The 27,132-nt window shown below is 40.7% G+C and overlaps 1 protein-coding gene across 7 annotated transcripts; it reads left to right on the top strand.

Moving 5' to 3' along the window:
* Window positions 1–1,525: 1,525 nt before the first annotated feature.
* Window positions 1,526–24,485, top strand: samsn1b (SAM domain, SH3 domain and nuclear localisation signals 1b). Of its 7 annotated transcripts, XM_046322586.1 has the most exons (16): window positions 1,557–1,724; window positions 3,960–4,118; window positions 4,539–4,585; window positions 5,875–5,918; window positions 6,208–6,288; window positions 6,907–7,004; window positions 8,098–8,160; window positions 9,646–9,766; window positions 9,982–10,391; window positions 12,403–12,483; window positions 17,424–17,555; window positions 20,469–20,604; window positions 21,225–21,382; window positions 21,545–21,751; window positions 22,002–22,152; window positions 23,530–24,485. In XM_046322586.1, the coding sequence occupies exons 1-16, from the start codon at window positions 1,701–1,703 to the stop codon at window positions 23,718–23,720; spliced, it is 2,103 nt and encodes a 700-aa protein (XP_046178542.1). In that variant the 5' UTR covers window positions 1,557–1,700; the 3' UTR covers window positions 23,721–24,485. The 7 variants fall into 7 exon arrangements, 4 of the variants coding, with proteins under 4 accessions (XP_046178568.1, XP_046178549.1, XP_046178542.1 ...); XM_046322593.1 differs by lacking the exon at window positions 12,403–12,483 and having other exon boundaries at window positions 1,556–1,724; XR_006834380.1 differs by lacking the exons at window positions 20,469–20,604; window positions 22,002–22,152; window positions 23,530–24,485 and having other exon boundaries at window positions 1,533–1,724; window positions 21,545–21,687.
* The last annotated feature ends 2,647 nt before the right edge of the window (window positions 24,486–27,132 follow it).

Here is a 27,132-nt window from a genome sequence, read left to right as displayed (position 1 = left end):
TCTTTAACCCATCTCTTCCCCTTCATCTACACTGATTGAAGCAGATTTAACAAGTGACATCAATAATTGATCATAGCTTTCCCCTGGATTCACCTGGTCAGCCTATGTCAAGGAAATAGCAGGTAGCCTTAATGTTTGGTACACTCAGTGTATGTGTTATCAGTGCTGACAGCAAGACATGTTGTTTTAAATATTTCAGACCTAATTCTGTTGCAGTGACCCTGTCATAACCAGATGGAAAATGGTGTTAATGTCTGGATTAAAGACAAAGGGGTGAGTGATGAGTAGATGAGAGTAGATGCCCTGTAAACAAATACAGCAGACAGATCTGGGTTCAAATAGGTCTGACAACATATACTGTACACACATTCCCTTGCCTGAGAAGACAGTGACTTGAGGCAGATGTGGACAAGAGAATAGGAGGGACGCAGACCAGAAATTCAATACACATGTGCCCAAGAATAGAGAAATGTGCTGAAGTTGTTAGTGATGGAGCAGAAGTAGAGTAGAGGACAGGGAGAGGAAGGATTCACAGAGGATTAACCCTGCGCCTCACATCAATAATAATAAAAAATAATGTTATTTTTCTGAGGGCAATCCTCTACGGAACCTCTGCTTAGAGTAAATGGGCCATATAGCCTAGTGAAAACAGATATATATTTGTGTCATATCTGTCCTTGGAATGGAGAAATAATTTCACTTTAATGCTGACAATTGACAGGATTTGTTTAAGAAAGATGTGGACAGTTGATCTGTTTATCTGAGTGGATTGAAAATGGTGGTATCATATCTTATGCTTTTAGTCTTTTGTGTTGTCGTTTCGTTTTATATTCAGTGTAGTGCATGACATGTCTGCTGTGTGTGTCTGCTAACATTGTCCACAATATCTATTGAACAACTGAAATCTAAACATGAAGAATTAACATCAGGGTTTATAAGAGATTATACAAAATATGGTTTTAATGTCTGGGTTTGCCCAGTCGCATACACATACCAATTAACTTTACATGTAAAAAATGTTTAGCATGTTTAGCAGGCCTGCAATGTTTGGGTGGGGAAAATATTTTCTTGATTATTTAAATGTTTTGTGCCCTCAAGAAGGGTATAATATTGCAACAAATGTAAATACTGTATTTTTTCTATAAATTGTAAAATATAATTTATGAATAAAATACCTTTGCTAAGTGTTCACTCAGGAATATTAGAATTGTTTTAATTGGCAAAAGTAACCATCTTAACACTTTCACTTATATCACTAAAGCCTGACTAAAAGATCACAACACCATCACGTCAAAATCCCAGTAATGACAAAAACATCCCATAACAAAAGCGGTGTGAGCTGTAGCACTGTTTGTTGTGTGCAGTTAGCCAGCCTGAGCCAGCGCCTGCCTGCTGAGAGTGTGATTATGGGTGGCCTGCCTAGTCCAGGCCGGCCTGCCTGTTTGTGAGGGCTGTCTTGGACAGTAATGGTTCACTGCTTCTATTGGATTATGAGAGGGATTTTAAACTGGTACTAAGCCGCAGGGCTGTAGACAGCCTGCGGAGCGCAGGAGCTGTGTGTTTGGGCATGTGTATATAGGGGTGTGTGTTTGTGGTTGTGTGTGTGCATGTGTGTGTCCTGGAGTCCCCAGCAGTCAGCTTGTCTCTACTGTTTTCCATTGTCTGTGGCCAGAGGTGGAGAGAGGCACAGCATCTGAAATATGAACCTATTCTGCTTCTCTCTGGTAAGACACACGCTTGCTTTAATGAACCTTCTCTTCCTTGTATTTTGTATTATTTTTTTGGTGTCTCAAAAACTCTTCCATCTCAGACAGGGTTGTGGATGTTTACTTCCTGAATTGAATTCATTAAAATGGAATTGACCACATCGCCAGGACAGACTGTCTTGTCTCTGCGTTCCCTGTCCAGTCCCTCTCATAATCTGGCATATTGCTCAGAAAGGATAGGTAGCACAGAGATGTTATTGCTGTTGACAGGGATCTGACATGGACTCTCTCAGAAGGAGACATAAAGGAGATTGAGCTTTCAGTTGTACTATGCATTAGAAAATTATCAAAAGACATTTGTGTATTGTAGCTGTTGGTCACGTCGGGTTTTTAGAGCTGACAGATCATTTTAATAGGAGGATTAAATGTTCTGAATTGATGAAGCGGCAAATGTTTTATTAATTGGTCCTAAAATACAATTTTTCTTTGACAAAGTAGGTTTCTCTTCAAATACATACTTTTATAGAGGTTGACATAGAGTCAAGCAAGACAATGTGATGCTTTTGAACTTAACATTTCCTTTGTAATGTAATTTGAACTTTGAAGAAAAGTTTAAAATAGTATTCTTTGAATACTGTTGACATAGGGGAGTTGTGAAAGTGGTTAGGACACAGTTAGAGAGTCCATTTTCCCTATACACATCCTGGATGAGTCTCCAAAAACTAGTTAGCAACCTGTAACAATAGCCCACATTAAGAAAAATAAAAAAGCATGACTTTTTTTATAGAATGGACATTAGATGTCAAATTTAAAATACCTTTAAAAATAAGAAAAAGTTCATGTTTTTTGCATAAATGTTTTTAGCCTGTTTGGGATTACTGGGTAAATGTGGTCGACATGGAGCTCCATAGAACAGATCACGGCTCACCAGGTTATGTAGAGAGGAACATGTCCTATTCATGGATTAGGCCAAAGTAATCACCCCAGAGTCAACATTTAATCCCCCATGCTCACTGTGTAAAGTGTCAATGCAGCTACTTCATTTGTTGTTGGCATGTTATGTACACTTCAGAATTGGACTTTTACAGCAGGTCTGACTGTAACCTCAGGTAGGATTTAAGACACAGGTAACTAGGTTGGTTTAGCACACCATAGGGATTCATAACAGACTTTAGGGGTTTCCGAGACTAACCAACCCCGAATATGAATACAACAATTATAGTACTAGAGCAGTGCTCAAACACACTCAAGGGTCAAAGGTCAGAAGGACCGTGTCTTACTGTGTGTCATACTATAATCAGATGTATTTTATCAAGTCTCCTAACCTGACCTGGCTAGCCACATTCCCCCTGATTGGAAGAATCCAGCATGTCATTCCTATCCAAATAACACGTATAGAACTTGCAACTAGACAGTGAACTTGGTGAAATGGTGTGTTAAGATCAGAAAGAAAAAGTGTGGCACTGCAACTTAAAGATTTGACTGTTTTCTATCATCACCTCATGCTTATGACAACCAATATAACACAGTAACAAGTCACGGAACTTGGCAACGTGTGAATTTTGACCATTGAGTATATAAACAATACCCCATGGAATAGTCTACTGAGAACATAAAGCAGGGGTTCTTAAACTGGGGTCCGCCGAAGTACTGCAGGGGGTCTGCGGCCAGATCTCAAAATATACAAAATATAAAAATAAATACAATTATATAACGAATTCTGGGCAAGGGATCTGTGGAAAAATGTAGAGGGTGTAATACAATACAATACAATATAATTCATCTATAATGTATCTTCGTAACCCTGTGCAACATGGGCCTGGGAGGCTCACAGGGATATTGGTATCCATAGTACTCCATTATACATTTTTCAACTTAATACTTAATTTACTTTCTGTTTTACATAAATACACTGTAATTTAAGCTTTAAAATGGCAAAATGTGTAGAATCGCAGGATATAATCTTTAAATCTGAAACAACAAAAAGTCTCTCTGCAAAATCTCTCTCTGATGCAAAGAGGTGGGCCTTCAAAATGTTACTTCCCAAGGCCCGAAACTTGGTTTGTTCGGCCATGCACTGCCGAAGTCATAGTAAACCTATGAGGGGGTCCCTGATGAATTTGCTATCACAAAAGACGTCCTCGACTCCCAAAAGTTTAAGAATCCCTGCTGTAAACCACAGCATTCAGTGTGTTTATACTGTTTTATGTCTTTCCTGTCCCTGATCATGTTGCTCTCTTCCCTCTGGTCTAGGAGGGCTCGACGGACAGCCTGTACGAGCCTGCTCTCAACAAACACCCAGTCATCCAAGAACACAGTTGTAGAGTTCCCAGTCGACACAACAGCCGACACAGCAGCCCTGCTCTGAGGGACAGGGCTAAGTGGAGAGGCTCAGATCCATGTATACCCACAGTGAGTTCTACCAAATATTTAACAAAATATCAATACACTAACTAATGTACTCCCTAACCCTAGAAAATTGTTGCACATCAACACTGTTGCAGTTTCTAGATTGAGCATATATAGATAATCTATAGGTGACTATCCAGATAAAGCAGGACCTAAAGTAGACCTCATATCAGGCCAACAGCTTCCAACACACTGACGTTAGTCTCCAACAATAACAAACCAGTCAGACATTGCTGGTGACCTGTGACTGCAATCTGCTGCTGAAACTTCAGGTCATTGGATGGGTGCCTGAAGACCAACTTTTCTGTGTAAGCCTATACCAATCTCTAAGTTTAATCAGGGTATTTGGAGATGGCCTACTTGTGCAATCCATTATGTGTACCAGTTCAATGCAGTGTTACATTACATTTATTTTCTTCCCAGGAGCTGTCCGAGGCTCACAAATCCCATTTGAAAAAGAAGAAGAGAAGGTATGGAAGTTTGTATTGTTTACGGCTTTCAGTCAATAAATGCTTTGGTTAAAGAAAGAGTGAGGGGTTTAGTTAACCCCTGCATTGGATACTAAGGGGTGCTGCTTACTGTATACCTCCAGGAGGTGATGAGTTAATCCGGAGTTCTCAGCAGGTCCACCGTTAATGTTCCTGTCCTTTCATGGTGGCCTTCACTCTCTAAGCCTCCAGAGAGCTGTCTGTTTGGACCTTGGTCTATTAGAAGGCACCTATTCCATAATTTTCACATCGGAACAAGGCCATAGTTCATAGTCTGGTTTGACTGAGGATTGGATTTTTTTTAAATGACCCAATAGAGGTTGAAGTTCAAGGGTGTTCCTAGGGATGTAATGTAATGTTAATTGAAGCAGAAACGCACTGAAAGCTGAAGACTTTTTCTATATATTTGACAAATTACAAGCAGTCTACCTGATCTCCTTCACTTAATTCTACTGTAGTAAACAATTAAAGATGGAACTCTTTCCTTAAAGATGTACTTCTCTCCAAAGATCCACAAACAAATTGGCAAGCCCAGTCCATTTACTGACGTAGGTGGAACATAAAACATGTTTACAGTTGTAAACATGGAGCCTATAGCTAGCCTGTGGTTGTGTTTAACTATGATATTAGATGAATGGTGTGTATTAGGTGTTATGGTGCAATTTCATTTGGGTGGGATTAGGATTAGATTCATTGGGATAAGAGTTGGGATATATAATATTCTTTCCCGTTTACATGTATTGCATGTACTCACCTATTGTAAGTCTAAAATGTAAGATCAAATATTTCACAGAATGTTGTTGGAAATACAGTACCTTGGATTTGGATTTCCCAGAATGTTTATTTAGGCTAGTGGTTTACAGAATGACACAGACCCAAACTGTCAAAGACATCGCTATTGCATGCAAGGAGATGGGTCAAAATGTAGAATTGTACGTTGGAAATGACTTGTGTCATTTTTGATTGCGAGTGAATCAAACAGTTGTGTTATGACAAATCTTATCAAGCACTTCGTTGTTGTTGAAAGATAAAATCCAGTTAGTGTTGTGTGTTTCACGTGTTCATATTGTAACCACAGCGCCAGACTTCTCCTGAGGTGTTGTTAGAGCCATAATATGTCATCATCCTAGACCGTTAGCGACATTTATCTAATATGGTTAAACAACAACATTCTGACAAAATGTCTGCATATTGAGTGAATGCTCTGCTGGCGACAACTTGTAGAGACAACCTCAACATTGACCGGAATCTATTTTCATTTGTCATTTCAGATCACATGTACCAACAACGTCAACATCGGACAATGAAACCATAGGTTAGTACAACAAAAATGATTGCAATACACTGACATACTCAGACGTGTTTGAGTGAGCGTAAAATCACAGGCTTCTTACTAACTTTGCTTTGATCCTGCTCTCCAATGTATTTGGAGCTGTATAGTGTGCACCCAATGCTGCACTCAGTATTAGTAACCTACTTGGCCGTGCTAGACCTACTGGCTTCTGTACTCTATTTGATTTCACTTGGCTCCCACTTAGCCTTGCTGCCACTAATATAGAGGCCTTAATGGCCTCTGTTTTCCTCCCCTGACCCCTCTATTGCAGATAACACAGACACTAATGTCTACTGGCAGTCACTCAGAGAGAAGCAAGATTTTGTTCACATCAAGAATAATGACAAAGAAGGTAAACGGCCAGAAACATATGTCAGCCAAAGAACATAAACCCCATGTTTCATTTAGGGTATGCTTGCTAAGGCCCGAGAGAGTCACTGTGTGTGTGAGACAGACTTGTAGGATTTAGTTAATGATGACAGATACAGACAGACCTACTGATGCTCCCCATGCTTTTCCAAAGTCAGTGAGGAAGGAAAAAACCTATCGCAGTGTTTTATGATGAGGGATTATGTTGAATGGGACAGCTGAATAGGGAGTCTGTTGGCTGTAAAAAAAACGAACTGAGGCTGAGACAAATTGCCAGTTTCCTTTGGATTCTGGTTCATGAGGCATAGTTACAGTAGGTAACCCTACACCTGCAAATCTACAACCAAACAAGTCAAGATTGTGGTGTGTGTGTGTGTGTGTGTGTGTGTGTGTGTGTGTGTGTGTGTGTGTGTGTGTGTGTGTGTGTGTGTGTGTGTGTGTGTGTGTGTGTGTGTGTGTGTGTGTGTGTGTGTGTGTGTGTGTGTGTGTGTGTGTGTGTGCGTGCGTGCGTGCGTGCGTGTGTGTGTGTGTGGTACTGACAACAACCTACTGAGTACCAGAAAAGTGGTCTAACCTTGCATTCTTACCTGTGGTTCCACAGAGATGGGTCAAGGTCCTTGTCAGAGAAGCGTGCTGGCGGTAGAGGACAGAGTGGAGCAGCTGAACTCTGAAAGAAGAGAAAAAGAGCCCGCAACTCAGGTAATACTGCATATCATATCATCATCATCATCATCATCATCATCATCATCATCATCATCATCAACCTCATCAACTGTTTGACAAAAGATCAATTGTAGGCTAGCACAATACCACAAATTCGATTAGAGATATTGGACTACACTTTTCAAATGACAAAGGCAACTGGATAAACACTTTTCCCCTGAAATGAGCAGCATTGGCTTAATTTACCCAAACAGGTGAGCTCAAATCACCTGGCCTTGCTCATTTCATCAGTGATGGATATATGGTACACATGCAATATTCTCTATGTAAAAGTCACATTTTGAATTTCCGACAGGCTTTTTCTAAATTCTTCCCTCCAATGCTCTCCCAATCACACATAAATCTCTAAAACGTATGGCCCTTGTTTTTCACTTTCTGTTTGAGATATAATCACTTCCTGATTGAAATGCTCGATCATTTTATTAATGAATTCCCCAGACACAGAGCTGTTTGGTTGTGTAAACATTTTGGGTCATCTTGAAATACAGAGAAAGCAATTGATGCTAAATTTACCATTAATCCCCGCCATTTCTCAATAATCTAGAACGATGGTGTTTGGATAACTTATTATTATTCGCGGAATATATTATCAGTAGGCCCATCACATTCATTTATTTATTCTCATTCTTGGAGCGGACCCGTTTCCAGAGCTCACAAACCACGATACACTTGTGAGAAATACGTTTTGGAATATTTCATTTCATTTAAGACTTTTCTGTCAATTTCCAATTTTATTTGGAGGGCTCCATGTTTGTTTGCATGTGTCTGGTTCCTCCATCCCGACAAAATGTTCAGTGATCACACGTAGAAATACACACGCATGTCACGTTTGGGAGTCAGTAGGTCTATTGTGAGTTGAGATACATTTGGGAATAGAGATCAATTTGTGAACAGTCATAAAATAGTATGATTAAGTCTGATTTAGATGAATTTACCAACGTAATGAATGATATATGAATAGCCTTTTATGTAGTGCCATGTTGAACATTAGGCCTAACCCTGGTTTTCACTAAAAGCATTGAGGATATAAGTAACTCATTAAACTTGTATTGTTATTTTGTTTGTGCAGGGGGTGAACTTTGAGGCCTGGAACCCAAACTATGAGCCCCCTGACAGCCATCAGCAGAACATGGTGAGTGTTATTGTCAGCAGGGGCAGCCAGAGACCTCATGCCCATTGAATGGTGTATGGTGGTGTACTGATGCTGTACCTTAATACATTTTCAGTATTTATCTGAAAGATATACACAATAAATACATGAAATACTCTCTTGTTTCATGCAGTGCTAAATACTGACCATATGCTACAATAGACGACACAGTAATTGTAGATTGGAGAGAAGAACAATGCACTATGGCATTAGCACAATCTCCTGTGGGACAAGCAGGCAGCAATCACTTTAGCAGCACAGTGATAATTATTAGTAATGCAGTGCAGATGGCAGAGCATGGAAATGGTAATCCCTCACCCACATGGCCCCTGAGCTGCACACGGATCGGTCTCTCTGTGTTAGTATGTTTGTCTGGATGTGGCACGCGGATCCTTGTGTGTGGATGTAGCAAGCCCTCTCTGTGCTTCTCTCTCTACATATAGTAGAGGGGAATGTGAGCACACATGGGTTCTTACATGTTGTGTCCGTTTATATGGTTCTTCTGTATTTGGTTCTATCTATTTGAGATTTTGGCACAAAAAAACATTGCTGGAGCTGGCATATGTGTATTTATTGGGCTCCCGAGTGGCGCAGAGGTCTAAGGCATTGCATCTCAGTGCTAGAGGCATCACCACAGACACCCTGGTTCGAATCCAGCTGTGATTGGTAGTCCCATTGGGTTGCGCACAATTGGCCCAGAGTCGTCAGGGTAGGCCATCATTGTAAATAAGAATTTGTTCTTAACTGACTTGCCTAGTTAAATAAAGGTTACATTTAAAAAAGAATCGAGTGAAATGTACCTTTGCATTTTATTTTGGTGAGGTTTAAAAATGTCCCGGTCCATCCATTCCCTCATCCTTCATCCCGCCAGTTGAATTTACAACTAATAGATCAACCAACGTCCTCAGGTGACTGGGAAGGCACCATGTGGTACAGTTAGACCTACTGCTCTGCTGGCCAGGATTGTAAGGGTGGTTGGGGTGAGGAAGAAGTAGGTTGTGAACTGAGGGTAGGAACTGTGGCGGAGGCAAAATCACAGACACTCCTCCACTTTAATCTTCATGCAAACTCTATAACCAGTGCAAAACTAAAGACAAATACAAATAAGACAAAAACATGCCATGTCAAGTTTTCACTTGACAACTTGAGAGTACTAGGCATTACATAATGCACACTGATATAATGGACACAGATAGCCTACTCTACCCATATGTAACGGATGTGAAACGGCTAGCTTAGTTAGTGGTGTGCGCTAAATAGCGTTTCAATCGGTTACGTCACTAGCTCTGAGACCTTGAAGTAGTAGTTCCCCTTGCTCTGCAAGGGCCGCGGCTTTTGTGGAGCGATGGGTAACGATGCTTCGTGGGTGACTGTTGTTGATGTGTGCAGAAGGTCCCTGGTTCGCGCCCGGGTATGGGCGAGGGGATGGTTTAAAATTATACTGTTACACATATTATTCTGCTGCAGACTGGGGATGCGGAGGCTGACATGGCTGAATCTAAGGGAAAGCTGAAGAGGTTCCAGAGGCTAGTGAAAGTGAAGAAGGGAAGCCAGATGGGACTAGATGATGGAAAGACTGACAGCAATTGTGAGTTCTAATGGATGCACCTTGGCTCCAAATCCAAAGACAGAGCTGCCTGCCTGCTTGAAACACAACAAATCCTATGAATACAAAACCCTAGAATAATAGGGGCAACTCTCATTAACAATTGAAAGCTGATGATTTTATTGTTCTTTAAAGAATAAATTACGTATCTATGAATGAATAGGACTAAAAAGTCCTTTATTTCTCTTCTTGTCCAGGTCACTTGGCAGACTCTGTGTTCAGTAACGACAGTCCCGTCATCACCTGCATCGGGCTGGGGAAGAAGACAGAGAAGAAGTCCTCGAAGGCTGACCCACCATCACCACAGAAGCAGCAGACTAAGGAGACCAATGGGAAAGCTGTGGAAGGACCTTGGAGCACTGGGGTTCACGACCACCATTGGGGCCTCACAGAATTCCCTCCACCCTGGGATGTCCCCTACCACACCTGTCACCGGCCCCCAGACGAGCCCCGGAACTATGGCTTTGACTTCACCCTGCCCCGAGCAACAGCTTGGGACCACTTTGAGAGTCTGGTCCAGGAACTGGACAGCAAACAGACACCGCCAGTGTTCTCACACCAACGGGTCATCCGCTCGATCACAGATCTGGACATCTCAGAATCCACGGTAAGATACGGTTCACTTAAAGTAGCTTACATACAGGTCTGACAGAGGTATTGTGGGAAGCTGTGGGACTGATCTTTCCCAAATGATTGCTTTGTAGGGAACACTTCCCCCTACACAGGCAAATTTCTATTTGGTATTCATTTAACAATGAACAAGCTTATTAAAGTAATAGAAACGGAAACTGCAATATACAGGCTTTGTGGTAATTCACCCCTTCCTGTGCTCACCAGTCGCTTGGTCACTTCCTCATAATTCATTTTACTGGTTACAGTGAACTATCAAAAAACTATGAAGACAACAGTTTGTGACATAGTCTGAAAAGTCTTTCAACCTTAAAAAATTGCAATTATGGCAACAACAAAAAACAATTACTCAATTATTACAACCCCAATCAAGCAGTCATCAATGAGGCTTTCTGGGTGCGCTGAGGATTATTCAGTGTATGTAGCTTGTTGACCAGACTTTCCACCTCCCACCTAAAAGTACAACACATGCATGTCTTTCATCACAGATAAACAGACTGTGTAGAGACAGTCACATCCTGGCTGCCTTAGAGGAAATGTAGCTGCTCTGCACAACTGTCGCAGTACAGTAGGTTGTTGATATGATGATCGGTTAAATAAGCAACAGCACAGTTGTTTTTTATCAACAACAAAAAAACTGACCAGCAGTTATTCAGATTCAGCACTATGCTTCAGAGGAAACCGTCAAATGTCTCAAACAACGACACGAAGAGCAAGACAAAACCAAAGGTGAGATGATTTAAAAGTCTGTTTTTTTTGTATAAAATGTGCTTTTTTGATTTGCTGTTGTAATAACAGAAAACAACATTTTACATGGCTGAGCATTTTGTTTAAACATTTTTTAACTTAAAGTACTTGTTGTAATTTAAAAGGAAAAGTTGTAAAGCATATTTGCCAAACATTAGGCTGTATTACAGTGGTAACTCAGGATATTGAAAATGAAGATTCACTCAAAAGTTTGAGTTCATTATAAAAGCAATACTAGCATTTGTTGCTCTTGCTATTTGACCATTATTTCTGTTAGAAAGCATTAGCTTTCCCCAGTAGGTGACAGTGACTGCAGCCGGCCAAGGTTCACGGTTCACTAACGGTCAGATGATCATTGCGGGGCCACGAGCCAGGGTTTAATGTAACAGATGTTGGATGAGAGCCTCAGAATGACCACAAAAACTAATCTAATGGGCCGCCAGTGAACAACGGGCCATTGCTTTTCACACAGTCACATTTTTTATGACGTTTATGCAGATTATTATCTTTCAATTAGCATAGTGCAGATGAGCAGATGACAGGTTTAAGGGCGAACAGCAGGATGTACTAGAATAATAAAATCCATAACAATAACGCTATTATATAACAGGAATACAACACACACAAAAAATTGTAGCACAAGAATGACATGAAATATTATAATATTCAATGTATTACATTGGATTTAGTATAAGAGATTTACATTACATCACTTTATGGCAAACAGCCGACCATAACTGATACAAACTCCATTAGCTGTAGTGAAGCTGAACACCACTCAGTACTCATCCATTACCATACAGAAGTACTCATAATACTCAGGATATCAATAGTAGTAGTAGTACAAAAGAACAATACTACAAAGACAAGGTTTGGTTTGGTTTGGTAGCTTTAGAAAATACATCTGTAGAGTTCAAACTGAACCTGCAGTTATATCATCAAATCCAATCTTAGTCAAATGCAACATAAGACACAATAAGTACAAAAAAGATTAAGAGAAATCTCATAAAATGCCATAATGGAGCCTGGTGGTAATACAGACAGTACTATGTAAATACATGACCAGAGGAACAGCCAGGTTAGATGTATGGTTTACAAGGTATAGGCCTACTACAGACATTACTTGTTTGTATTGTGCTGCTTTGAGTTCAACGTAAACATGACAGCCAGACAACATGTGTCCTGCTGTTACCATCTCAAACACGTTTTAATCTGTAAAGTTAATCTCTCATCTCACCCAGCGCTCCACCAGCTTTGGCCGATTTGACTCACTCAGACACCAACCAGCCCCAGTGAAGCCAGAGGAAAATGGAGGTGCTTTGGTATGTGAAGCATCTGTCTGATTTTGTTGGCTACTTCAACAAGTAATTCCTTATAAGTGATACTGTAAACTTTCTTCATTGTTTCTAGGGATGTGACTGTCATGTCATTTTGGATGACGTTTATTTGTCAGCCAAATGACCGTGGTCACCGTTATAGGCGTTTGAATAGCAAAATAAAATGAACAAATACATTTTCTCCTCTCCTCCGCTCATGACCGTATGTGCTGCCATAGAAATAGAATGACTAGAACGGTCATCCCCATTCAAGTCAATGATGGCATAATGGGTGGACTGGGGGCCATTGCACGCATACCCATAGCAGAGATAATTTTGAGAAGAGGGGAATCTCACTCGAATCGTATTAACACCCATTGTGTACGTTTCCCATGTGTCGTCAATGGGCCACACAGTGAATTATGGGTGATTCTGGGACAGGGAGATCACTCCTTCAAGAATGGGAGTCAATTGGACGCTAAACTAAAAAAAAACAGCATTAGCATGAATTACTTGAACAAGAAGTACAACATTACGAATCTTTTCCGAGATGTGAGATAATGAACTTATTCTCTGTAATATCGTACAGCTTTGAAATCGTGATCCAATCACGATCGTCTCCATTCATTGGCCACTGGGATTCATATCTTCTCCTTTCTAAGTATCTCTGCCCATAGGAACAAAGCAGTAAGTCATAGCAGGAAGTGTACCCATCAATATGGGCAGTGATTTTTTTTATTAAACTACACTGACATTACTTAGGTGATAATGCCCGAAAAGCCGGTGTTTGGTGGATATATTGGCACGGGTGTTGGCAAACCGTGCCAATATATCCATCAAACACCGGCTTCGAGGGCATTATTACTTTTATACAATGAGTTATATCAACATATCCAAATAATGATTGACATATTTTCATAAAAAACATTATTTTGATTAATTTATTCATACTATTTCATCCTCCCACAAGACATAGTCCGGACATAAATCTAAGGTTGCTACCCAAGCCGACTGGTCGTTCGTTCTATTGGTTCGGTTGACAGAGTAGATCAGTCTTTTTGTTCTGTATCTATAGACGTGACCCAGTCGTTCAGTCTTTTTGTTTTGTATATATAGACATGACCCAGTCATTCAGGCTTTTTGTTTTGTATATATAGACGTGACCCAGTCGTTCAGTCTTTTTGTTTTGTATATATAGACGTGACCCAGTCGTTCAGGCTTTTTGTTTTGTATATATAGACGTGACCCAGTCGTTCAGTCTTTTTGTTTTGTATATATAGACGTGACCCAGTCGTTCAGGCTTTTTGTTTTGTACATATAGACGTGACCCAGTCTTTCAGGCTTTTTGTTTTGTATATATAGACGTGACCCAGTCGTTCAGGCTTTTTGTTTTGTATATATAGACGTGACCCAGTCGTTCAGGCTTTTTGTTTTGTATATATAGACGTGACCCAGTCGTTCAGGCTTTTTGTTTTGTATATATAGACGTGACCCAGTCGTTCAGGCTTTTTGTTTTGTATATATAGACGTGACCCAGTCGTTCAGGCTTTTTGTTTTGTATATATAGACGTGACCCAGTCGTTCAGGCTTTTTGTTTTGTACATATAGACGTGACCCAGTCTTTCAGGCTTTTTGTTTTGTATATATAGACGTGACCCAGTCGTTCAGGCTTTTTGTTTTGTATATATAGACGTGACCCAGTCGTTCGGGCTTTTTGTTTTGTATATATAGACGTGACCCAGTCGTTCAGTCTTTTTGTTTTGTATATATAGACGTGACCCAGTCGTTCAGGCTTTTTGTTTTGTATATATAGATGTGACCCAGTCGTTCAGTCTTTTCGTTTTGTATATGTAGACGTGACCCAGTCGTTCAGGCTTTTTGTTTTGTACATATAGACGTGACCCAGTCGTTCAGTCTTTTTGTTTTGTATATATAGACGTGACCCAGTCGTTCAGGCTTTTTGTTTTGTATATATAGATTTGACCCAGTCGTTCAGTCTTTTCGTTTTGTATATGTAGACGTGACCCAGTCGTTCAGTCTTTTTGTTTTGTACATATAGACGTGACCCAGTCGTTCAGTCTTTTTGTTTTGTATATATAGACGTGACCCAGTCGTTCAGGATTTTTGTTTTGTATATGTAGACGTGACCCAGTCGTTCAGGCTTTTTGTTTTGTATATGTAGACGTGACCCAGTCGTTCAGTCTTTTTGTTTTGTATATATAGACGTGACCCAGTCGTTCAGGATTTTTGTTTTGTATATGTAGACGTGACCCAGTCGTTCAGGATTTTTGTTTTGTATATGTAGACGTGACCCAGTCGTTCAGGCTTTTTGTTTTGTATATGTAGACGTGACCCAGTCGTTCATGCTTTTTGTTTTGCATATATAGACGTGACCCAGTCGTTCAGTCTTTTTGTTTTGTATATATAGACATGACCCAGTTGTTCAGGCTTTTTGTTTTGTATATATAGACGTGACCCAGTCGTTCAGGATTTTTGTTTTGTATATGTAGACGTGACCCAGTCGTTCAGGCTTTTTGTTTTGTACATATAGACGTGACCCAGTCGTTCAGGCTTTTTGTTTTGTATATATAGACGTGACCCAGTCGTTCAGGATTTTTGTTTTGTATATATAGACGTGACCCAGTCGTTCAGGCTTTTTGTTTTGTACGTATAGACGTGACCCAGTCGTTCAGGCTTTTTGTTTTATATATATAGACGTGACCCAGTCGTTCAGGCTTTTTATTTTGTATATGTAGACGTGACCCAGTCGTTCAGGATTTTTGTTTTGTATATGTAGACGTGACCCAGTCGTTCAGGCTTTTTGTTTTGTATATATAGACGTGACCCAGTCGTTCAGGCTTTTTGTTTTGTATAAATAGACGTGACCCAGTCGTTCAGTCTTTTTGTTTTGTATATATAGATGTGACCCAGTCGTTCAGTCTTTTTGTTTTGTATATATAGACGTGACCCAGTCGTTCAGGCTTTTTATTTTGTATATATAGACGTGACCCAGTCGTTCAGTCTTTTTGTTTTGTTTGTATAGACGTGACCCAGTCGTTCAGGCTTTTTGTTTTGCATATATAGGCGTGACCCAGTCGTTCAGTCTTTTTGTTTTGTATATATAGACGTGACCCAGTCGTTCAGTCTTTTTGTTTTGTATATATAGACGTGACCCAGTCGTTCAGGCTTTTTGTTTTGTATATATAGACGTGACCCAGTCGTTCAGGCTTTTTGTTTTGTATATATAGACGTGACCCAGTCGTTCAGTCTTTTTGTTTTGTATATATAGACGTGACCCAGTCGTTCAGGCTTTTCGTTTTGTATATATAGACGTGACCCAGTCGTTCAGGCTTTTCGTTTTGTATATATAGACGTGACCCAGTCGTTCAGTCTTTTCGTTTTGTATATATAGACGTGACCCAGTCGTTCGTTCTGAATGTTCCATTGCCACACTGGCTGGTAACGTTCTTATCCCTTGCTTGCTAGGTAGCCAACTATGGCTAACTTACAGTCATGTCAAAAGGTGCATACAGAATAACAGTAAAGTAGCTGTATTTGTGTTTGTTTAAACTGTTTTCTACTGACATTTATTTGGATGCAGCCACAAAAATAATGTGTGATTTCGCCGCCTCGAATTTCAAAATGTAAACAATGTTGCAAATGTCGGAGAGGCATACAGCAAGGTTAATACAAATCTCCGCAGTTGAAAACCAAATGCTAGTCTAAAATAAATGGGAGATAATGTCTAGATGCTTTTTATAGTGGAGATCGAGTTTATAAATTGCCTGGCAGGGTTGATGAGACAGTGAATTGCGCCGTGAGATGGAACAGAGTAAATGGGCATTTTAATGTTATAGCTTTAGCGGGTGGTAAGTTGTGGAATAAACACCGGCTGGAATGCAATTTTTTAAACAATCATCATCCAGGATTATATCCACCCATTGTATAATAAAAATACATTCCATTGCATGAGCCACATAAATTAAATGAACATTCCAGTTGTTGTTACACGTGGTCAGCCACTGCGAGGACGATCAGCTGTCCATCCTGTCTCCCTGTAGCGCTGTTTTAGGCGTCTCACAGTACGAGACATTGCAATTTATTGCCCTGGCCACATCTGCAGTCTTCATGCCTCCTTGCAGCATGCCTAAGGTACGTTCACGCAAATGAGCAGGGACCCTGGGCATCTTTCTATTGGTGTTTTTCAGAGTCAGTAGAAAGGCCTCTTTAGTGTCCTAAGTTTTCATAACTGTGACCTTAATTGGTCTTAACGACCGTTCCACAGGTGCATGTTCATTAATTGTTTATGGCTCATTTAACAATCATGGGAAACAGTGTTTAAACCCTTTACAATGAAGATCTGTGAAGTTATTTGGATTTTAACTAATTATCTTTGAGAGACACCGTCCTGAAAAATGGGCGTTTCTTTTTTTGCTGAGTTTACATTACCATGGAAATTATAGCATCACAATAGCAGGCAGCCATTGCGAATGTAACCTTGAGTTTACCAGTCAAATTCCAACCCTGTTCTTTTCATTCTATTTCCATGGGTGCTGCTGCTGAAGTGAAGGGGACTTTGCCTAGGCAACCAAAGACTTGTTTGCTACAACACCTTGCTTTTGTCAGCAAGGAGCAACAAAGTTTCATCATATTGTAAAGAGTTCAAGTTACCGCAGAAACAGCTCCAACCGCATGAATGCCTGGCCGTCTTGTCTTCAGATTGTTCCACATATTGTTTTTTGTTTTTTTTTGGGGGGGGGGGGTTGATCGGTCTTCATCCATGATCGGCGGTTACACATTACGGTTATTGTCCCAGCCCTAATTGTTTCAACATTAGTAGATTTGTATTTATTTTTCCTTTATTTCATCTTTTTAAATTATGTTGCTGTATCGTAGTTTAAGCATTTCAACTATGCAACAACAAGTGTATGTTTATATGTGTGCAGTCTGCAGAGGGAGAGCAGGTTGATAGTGACCAGACCAGCTCAGGAGGTATAGGCAAGAAGATGAAGGCCATCTCACTGACGATGAGGAAGAGGATGGGCAGGCAGTACGCTAAAGCCCTGTCAGAGGAAATGGTGAGTGAGACGAAGCACGTTGTTTTCTTTTCTTTATTTTTTATTTTGAATAATTTTAAGGCGAATAGGCACCTTCTGAAGAAAACAACCCCAGAGCCCCTCTCTTGTTATTTTGTGATTTTGACCTGTTGCTTCTTGGTGACGGGGGGCAGTATTGAATAGCTTGGATGAATAAGGTGCCCAGAGTAAACTGCCTGCTACTCTGTCCCAGATGCTAATATATGCATATTAGTAGTAGTATTGGATAGAAAACACTCTGAAGATTCTAAAACTGTTTGAATGATGTCTGTGAGTATAACAGAACTCATATGGCAGGCGAAAACCTGAGAAAAATCCAACCAGGAAGTATAGGTTTCTGTAAAAATGGCTGTATGTTTTTCTGTGACTTGGTGGTGACCTAACATAATCGTTTGTAGTGCTTTCGCTGTAAAGCCTTTTTGAAATCAGACACTGTGGCTGGATTAATGAAAATTGTATCTTTAAAATGGTGGAAAATACTTGTATGCTTGAGGAATTTTAATTCTGAGATTTTTGTCGTTTTGAATTTGGCGCCATGCACTTTCACTGGCTGTTGGCGAGGTGGGACGCTAACGTCACACATATCTAAGAGAGGTTAAATATGTTCTGTAATTAATGTCCCTGTGACATCAACTTGTCAAAGTAAGAAATCTGTTGTTTAACAAAACTGCTAGGCCCTTCAAAAAATTGGTGCTGGCTTATCCGCTAAATATTAGGTACTAAAAACATTTACTTGGATCTACTTGAATTTTGGACACAGTTCCATGTAATGGAAACAGATTGTTGTTTTAGATTACATTACCGTCTTACTTAGTGAAATGGCCAATAGAGAGGGAGAGAAGAGAACTGGGCTGGCACTGTCTATCAGTCCACCGTAGATAGAATACTCTGTCCATAATATGTCTGGCACCTGAGACAGGATAGACTGGACCTTAAATTTAGTTAAGGTAACATCTATTAAAACAAAATCAATATTGCACTTCAATTTTTACATTGCAATTATCATTGTACAGTTTTTCTATACATTGCAAACAAAACCGACAACCCCCCAACCTCAACTGTATTTTTTGACATTCAGTGTACCACAGACCTCTAATAAAAGCCAAACGAGTGAAATGAAAGTTTAACTAAAAGAAAGCTGATGTCTTAACCTCTTGCAAGAGGGGGCACTATTTTTATTTTTGAAAAATAACATTCCCAAAGTAAACCGCCGATTTCTCAGGATCCCGATGCTAGAATATGCATATAATTGACAGCTTAGGATAGAAAACACTCTAATGTTTCCAAAACTGTCAAAATATTGTCAATTAAAAGTAAAAAATAAAGCCTAAGAAAAATCCAATCAGGAAATGACTCATGTTTTGAAACCGTTGTGTTCCTATGCACCCCTATTGGCCACTGAAAGGGATATCAACCAGATTCATTTTTCTACGTATTCCATGAGGTGTCTACAGCATTGTGACATAGTTTCACGCCTTTATGTTGAAGAATGAGCGTAAACAACTACATTGCATAAGTGGCCAGCTGAGGGCTCTCAGAGTGATTCTTGTGTAAAAGACAGAGGTAGTCATTTTTCCTCTCGCTCCTACTGAAAAGCCAATTGTCCCGATATATTATCGAATAGATATTTGAAAAACACCTTGAGGATTGATTATAAAAAAACATTTTCCATGTTTCTGTCGATATTATGGATATAATTTGATTTTTCTTCCGGCATTGTCGTGACCGCTATTGTCGTGACCGCTATTTCCGGTGGATTTCTGAACATAACGTGACAAACAAATGGAGTAATTTTGGGTATAAAAATAATCTTTATGGAACAAAAGGAACATTTGCTGTCTAACTGGGAGTCTCGTCAGTGAAAACATTCGAAGATCATCAAAGGTAAACGGTTAATTTGATTGCTTTTCTGATTTTCGTGACCAAGCTTCCTGCTGCTAGCTGGACATAATGCTATGCTAGGCTATCGATAAACTTACACAAACGCTTGTCTTGCTTTGGCTGTAAAGCATAATTTCAAAATCTGAGATAACAGGGTGATTAACAAAAGGCTAAACTGTGTTTCACTATATTTCACTTGTGATTTCATGAATATGAATATTTTCTAGTAATATTCTTTGACCGTTGCGCTATGCTAATTAGTGTAGTTGATGACAATGCTCCCGGATCCGGGATGGGTAGTTCCAATTAATGCAGAGGTATAGGCTGGTATGTAGGAAATGTACAGTAAGACCAAGTCCACATAAATTAACAATATAAAACCAACAGAACAGGAACCTTGGAAGTGAATAGTATAGAATGATAATACAGTGATCATAGAGTGGTAATAGAATACAGTACATAGCTCCTCACGAAGTAAAGAAAGGAGGACTATAAATTATGACAAACAAGTTTTAGTCCAGAGCTGGCTTTTAGTCATGTTGGTCCAGAGACCAACATGTCCAAACACTGGTCAGTACAGGACAAAGACTAATTAACACGTCACCTGGTAACCAAGTAATTTGTGAAGCTAAAAAGACAAAACCCTTCTCTCACAAAGAGAACGAGGGAGGTACAGTCGGAGTAGGTATAGGGGGATTATACACAGCTCCTGCGTATGTCAAGTCTCAGTTATAAATGGCAAGGCAGCTCTGTGTGGATTAAGGACTCAGAGAGAGAGAGGAGAGAAGCTCCTCTGTGTTCTTGCACAAACTGCCTGGGATACTGAGCCGTTTTGGCACACGGAACATCTTAGAACCCTGCCCCCACCCAGCACTCTGATTAGTTTAGCTTTCTCCTTTCCTTCCTCCTCAACCGCCATGCTGTGAGAGGAGATGAGGAGTGACGGCATAAGGAGAAAAGGAGGGAAAATAAAATAAAAAAACGTGACCTGTTCTGTTGCTTTTTTACTGGTAGTGCGACAAGACGGAGAGAGATGAAGAAGGAGAAGGGGATGTTGTTTACGGCGTCCATTCATTTCCAAAAGGACACAGAAAGTCCAGTCACTCTCTGGAAAGTCTCTACAGTCTCAATAGTGGACAAAGCTCCTCCAGTAAGCACACAGCCAACACCTTACTGGATTAAACAAGTTCTCTCTTTACTAATGCAATTTTAGTTTAATCTGCAGTTGATTAAAATCAAGTGTGTAGTCTCATCTGCTAAGGCATGTTGTTGGACCTTGATTTACCCAACAAAGGATGCCTGACAAACATAATCACAGTCAAAAGTCTAAACGGTCAATATTTAATTCACCGCCATAACCATCATACTGTAACTTAATATTATAATTGTTAAGTAGACTACTGTTAGACCAGCATCAATCCTAGGAGGCTGCTGAGGGGAGGACGGCTCATAATAATGACCGGAACGGTGCGAATGGAATGGCATCAAACAACTTACAACCATGTGTTTAATGGATTTGATACCATTCCCCTAATTCCGCTCCAGCTATTACCACAGGCCTGTCCTCCACAATTAAGGTGCCACCAACCTCCTGTGGCATCAACACTCATGAATAGGCATCGCATTAAGGAGTAAAAAAACGACCTCACTCTGTAGCATGATGTATGACAACACCTACAATGCTTACTGTAACACATTCAGCCCTGTAAAGGTTGTTTTGAAGCTAACATGATGTCTGTCTCCTACCAATCCCACTGTGCTGCGCCCTAGGTGGGGTTACCAGTGGATCAGACGGCTCCAGTAACAGAGACAGTCTGAGGCTGGATGAGGAGCTGCCCCTTTCCTACACAGGCCAGTTCTGTGGCAGAGCCCGGGTCCACACTGACTTTGTCCCCAGTCCGTACGATACTGAATCACTCAAACTTAAGGTAACCTACCTGACTGAACCACCTGACTTAATTGTCAAACATGTCCTTCAGCACATCCTCGTGGATTTTTAAGCAGTTGAGATAGAGCCAATGTCTTGCAAAGTAGCTTGTGTAGACCTAATACATGCATTGCTCAAGTAAAATGCCAATTTCTTCTTTCAGGTAGGGGATGTGATTGAGATCATCAGCAAGCCTCCTATGGGGATATGGACAGGCATGCTGAACAACAAGGTGGGAAACTTTAAGTTCATCTACGTAGACCTCATAGTAGAGAAGGTTCCTGAACCGCCTCAGAAGATGACACACAGGAAGAGCAGGAGACCCCGGCCCAAAACGCTACAGGAACTCCTAGAGCGCCTCAATTTGGAGGTAAAATGTCTCTCTCGCTCTCTCCTTGTCTCTCTCACGCTCTTCTCTGTCTCTTTCCTCAAACCTGCTGTCACAAACAATCGCTCTCAAAAAACTTGTTTCCTGCATTCTTTAAAAAAAAAACTATAAATTGCATCTTTAGAGAACCATACATTTCTGATGTCAACACAGTGATGACAGACAGGATTGAGATGTTTTATTGGAACATGATGGCTTGCTTACCGATTGGTATTGTTTCTCTGTGTTGTAGGAGTATGCCTCCTCCCTGCTCCTTAATGGGTACCAGACAGTAGATGACCTGAGAGAGCTGAAGGAGCAGCATCTGGTGGAACTCAATGTGACTGATTCTGAACACAGACATCGTCTGATGGCTGCCGTCGAGTGCCTCCAAGAACCCCAAAGTGAGTCAGGGCAGTCTTTTCCCTACTTTGATTTCCAGGTGGGATGCAAAGGCACTCAAGACAACACCTGGGCCTTCTGGCATCAACATTGCCAATTTAAATAGATAACAATCCATACTCTTAGGTGAGGCGCTCCAGAGCTGCTAGTTCTGACAAAAACTGTAGGTCCCTCTAAGCATATGTACTGTATTTAGATTGCCAAAAGTCTGGTTTGAGATATCAAGCAGATAAGGAAGGGTATACCATCAGCAGAGGAAGTGCTGTATCAGGGCCGTAGTATCAGGGACACAGATAAAGAGGCTAATGATAACTGGATAGCCAGCACTTACAGCACAGAGAACACAACAGGACAGTTACCACACATAGTTCAATACAGTCACAACCAATCATTCAGGACAGTTACCACACACGGTTCAATACAGTCACAACCAATCATTCAGGACAGTTACCACACACGGTTCAATACAGTCACAACCAATCATTCAGGACAGTTACCACACACGGTTCAATACAGTCACAACCAATCATTCAGGACAGTTACCACACACGGTTCAATACAGTCACAACCAATCATTCAGGACAGTTACCACACACGGTTCAATACAGTCACAACCAATCATTCAGGACAGTTACCACACACGGTTCAATACAGTCACAACCAATCATTCAGGACAGTTACCACACACGGTTCAAAAGAGTTACAATAAACAATTCAGGACAGTTACAGCAAACAGCTCACAAAAGTTACCATTCACAGTTTAAAACCATTATAACAATACTGCTAAATTGGCAAACTGTCTATTATAACAAAATAATATCACCGCAAGAAGTGAACTTGCAAGAAGTGTGAACTTACACACAGTGTGTGTAAATAACAGGATATCAGCCATCTTGTCCTGGCCATAGATAGATAAAGAAGATGTCTTACACTGCTAATACCTTAAGAGGCAGTTGCTAGAAGGACATGAAAGGAAAGGCTGAGTGGTAGTCAAGAAACATAACATTGAGTGATGCAAGACAAGACAAGCTACTAACAGGAAATGTAATTTTCAGAAGCAACTGTGGTTTGGGTTTTGCACCAGCCCATATATCTTGTTTTTCAATCTTGCAAACACTTTGGATCTTTTGAACGTAATAACCTTTAGCTGCAGTAACCAAAAGTAACAAGATCTCAGACTCAGAGACTCAACAGCCTACATTAAAATTGAAACATACCAGCTGCAATAGGCATAATAATTCAGTGCTTGAGAGAAAAAGGAAACTATGAAAAAGTTATTTCTGCAACTCTGATATTGTGGGAACATGTCAGATTTGTGGACATAACATTTAAATAGACCACTATAAGCTCTCTAAGCCCACATGTCTGTTCCATTCCAGGTGATGGTCAGAAGGAGGGAGAGTTAAACAAGGAAGCCAAGTCCCCAACTGAGAGTATTAAAGCTGACCTGAACTGCCCCAGAGACTCTGGCTGCTACATGCCTTCTGACTGCTCAGACAACAGCAAGGAGGAGACAGACATCCACATGCCAGCAGCACCAAACCATCATCCTCCCATGGCTCAGACCTAACTGCCACCAGCAGATACACACTCCTCAGGGCCTTTCAGAAAAATGATCCATGTGGATCCATGCAACAATTGTCTCATGCGAAAGACCCTTTACGTAGGACAAGAGCACTCCTCTTTGCTTTCACACTGCATTCAGTATCAGTAGCCTATGTGTCTGGCATTGCAGTTATGCATAAACCCACTATTTGCACATAATTTCAACCCCCAAACATCTGTGATGACGGTGAATCAACCTTTAACATAAATCCAATGACAATGTTGATTTCACGTTAAATTCACATTAGTTGACAACTCTGTAAATGTAAATCAAAACTAGATGTTGAACTGATGTCTGTGCCCAGTGGCTATCTACTGTACACCAAAGGCAGAACAGGCATTTCCTGAGTTGGCTTGGGTGCTGGTTTGTAATTGTTGATGATGATGTATCCCAAGCCTTTACAGTTATTCCTTAAGTCTCGTGAGTCATCGGCTCGGCTTTGTTTTTAGCACAATGTGCAATGTCAACATTACTGTGTGTGGGTGTACAGTACATTTTCAGAGGTGCATACGTGGAAGAGGGAGATATTAAATGAGGGGTTAAAGCATTTTTCTACTGTATCTCAGATTTATGGTATTATTGAACATTTTGTTAAAGTGATTTGAGAGTTAGCAGCTTACTGACAGTTTTTTGAAAGCTCTCCTTTATTCTAGCAATTGTTTTACCAATGTACCAATGAAATGACTATGAAACGCAATATTTTTCCAAAAATAAAGTATTATAATTTTCTGCAGCTGTTGAATCATTTCTGGTGAGAATGGCACATGGGGAAACATTGTTTTTCTTCTGAATTTTCATCAGGAAGAACAACCAGCAAAGGTACGGCAATATAGGCCTACAATTGGTTGGTAAAAATTCTTCATAATACAGTAATTTATTAACATTTGCAAAGGCATGAAATAAGCACACTGGATACATTTACATTCTTTATTTAAGCAAGTGGCTGATTTCAGATGGAAATCTGAGAGGAACATCACTCCACCCTTAATTCAGAGCAGGAGTCCACATGGTGGAAGTGTTCATTAACACCATATATCCTGGATTGGGCCTAATCCAACACAGGCCTATTTATTCCTAAATGTATAATCCTAAACTGAACAGATTTGACCATTCTGTTGTTAGCAGTGTGCCATGTATAATGAATGGAGAAATGTTTATAATAGCACAATCAGGACCCTTAAAGAACAGATCTGTGAAACACTGCAATTTAAAAATATACTTGTTTTGCCAACTCACACAACTATGGGGTTTAATATCGACTAGAAACATTTAAAAATGAAATTTAAAAATGACAGTAAGTACATTTGCACAGAGGTAAAAAAAAAAAATATATATATATATATATATATATATCCATAGTATGATGTACAACTACACAGTCATGTTTCCCCAAGATAAAGGGACACATCTATTGCTTTATTTCTACATATACACTGCTCAAAAAAATAAAGGGAACACTAAAATAACACATCCTAGATCTGAATGAATGAAATATTCTTATTAAATACTATTTTCTTTACATAGTTGAATGTGCTGACAACAAAATCACACAAAAATTATCAATGGAAATCAAATTTATCAACCCATGGAGGTCTGGATTTGGAGTGATACTCAAAATTAAAGTGGAAAACCACACTACAGGCTGATCCAACTTTGATGTAATGTCCTTAAAACAAGTCAAAATGAGGCTCAGTAGTGTGTGTGGCCTCCATGTGTCTGTATGACCTCCCTACAACACCTGGGCATGCTCCTGATGAGGTGGCAGATGGTCTCCTGAGGGATCTCCTCCCAGACCTGGACTAAAGCATCCACCAACTCCTGGACAGTCTGTGGTGCAACATGTCGTTGGTGGATGGAGCGAGACATGATGTCCCAGATGTGCTCAATTGGATTCAGGTCTGGAGAACGGGCGGGCCAGTCTATAGCATCAATGCCTTCCTCTTGCAGGAACTGCTGACACACTCCAGTCACATGAGGTCTAGCATTGTCTTGCATTAGGAGTAACCCAGGGCCAACCGCACCAGCATACGGTCTCACAAGGGGTCTGAGGATCTCATCTCGGTACCTAATGGCAGTCAGGCTACCTCTGGCGAGCACATGGAGGGCTGTGCGGCCCCCCAAAGAAATGCCACCCCACACCATGACTGACCCACCGCCAAACCGGTCATGCGGGAGGATGTTGCAGGCAGCAGAACGTTCTCCACGGCGTCTCCAGACTCTGTCACGTGCTCAGTGTGAACCTGCTTTCATCTGTGAAGAGCACAGGGCGCCAGTGGCGAATTTGCCAATCTTGGTATCCTCTGACAAATGCCAAAGCTCCCTGCAAGGTGTTGGGCTGTAAGTACAACCCCCACCTGTGGACCTCGGGCCCTCATACCACCCTCATGGAGCCTGTTTCTGACCGTTTGAGCAGACACATGCACATTTGTGGCCAGCTGGAGCTCATTTTGCAGGGCTCTGGCAGTGCTCCTCCTTGCACAAAGGCGGAGGTAGAGGTCCTGCTGCTAGGTTGTTGCCCTCCTAAGGCCTCCTCCACGTTTCCTGATGTACTGACCTGTCTCCTGGTAGCGCCTCCATGCTCTGGACACTACGCTGACAGACACAGCTCGCATTGATGTGCCATCCTGGATGAGCCGCACTACCTGAGCCACTTGTGTGGGTTGTAGACTCCGTCTCATAATACCACTAGAGTGAAAGCACCGCCAGCATTCAAAAGTGACCAAAACATCAGCCAAGAAGCATAGGAACTGAGAAGTGGTCTGTGGTTGCCACCTGCAGAACCACTCCTTTATTGGGGGTGTCTTGCTAATTGCCTATAATTCCCACCTGTTGTCTATTCCATTTGCACAACAGCATGTGAAATTTGTCAATCAGTGTTGCTTCCTAAGTGGACAGTTTGATTTCATAGAAGTGTGATTGACTTGGAGTTACATTGTGTTGTTTAAGTGTTCCCTTTATTTTTTGGAGCAGTGTAGTTCAAGTCAAAAGATCTGAAACACCAGTCAAAAGTTTGGACACACCTACTCATTCAAGTTTTTTTTTAATTTAGACTATTTTCTACATTGTAGAATAGTGAAGTCATCAAAACTATGAAATAACACTTACGGAAACATGTAGTAACCAAAAGTGTTTAATAAACATATTTTATATTATAGATTCTTCAAAGTAGCCACCCTTTGCCTTGATGACAGCTTTGCACACGCTTGGCATTCTCTCAACCAGCTTCACCTAGAATGCTTTTCCAACAGTCTTGAAGTAGTTCCCACATATGCTGAGCACTTTTCCTTCACTCTGCAGTCCAACTCTTCCCAAACCATCTCAATTGGGTCGAGGGATTGTGGAGGCCAGATCATCTGATGTAGCACTCCATCACTCT

This window comes from Oncorhynchus gorbuscha, linkage group LG02 (assembly GCF_021184085.1).
Source record: "Oncorhynchus gorbuscha isolate QuinsamMale2020 ecotype Even-year linkage group LG02, OgorEven_v1.0, whole genome shotgun sequence".
Taxonomy (NCBI): Eukaryota; Metazoa; Chordata; class Actinopteri; order Salmoniformes; family Salmonidae; genus Oncorhynchus; species Oncorhynchus gorbuscha.
The sequence above is the reverse complement of the archived record's forward strand: the minus strand, read 5'-3'. Positions and strand labels throughout refer to the sequence as shown.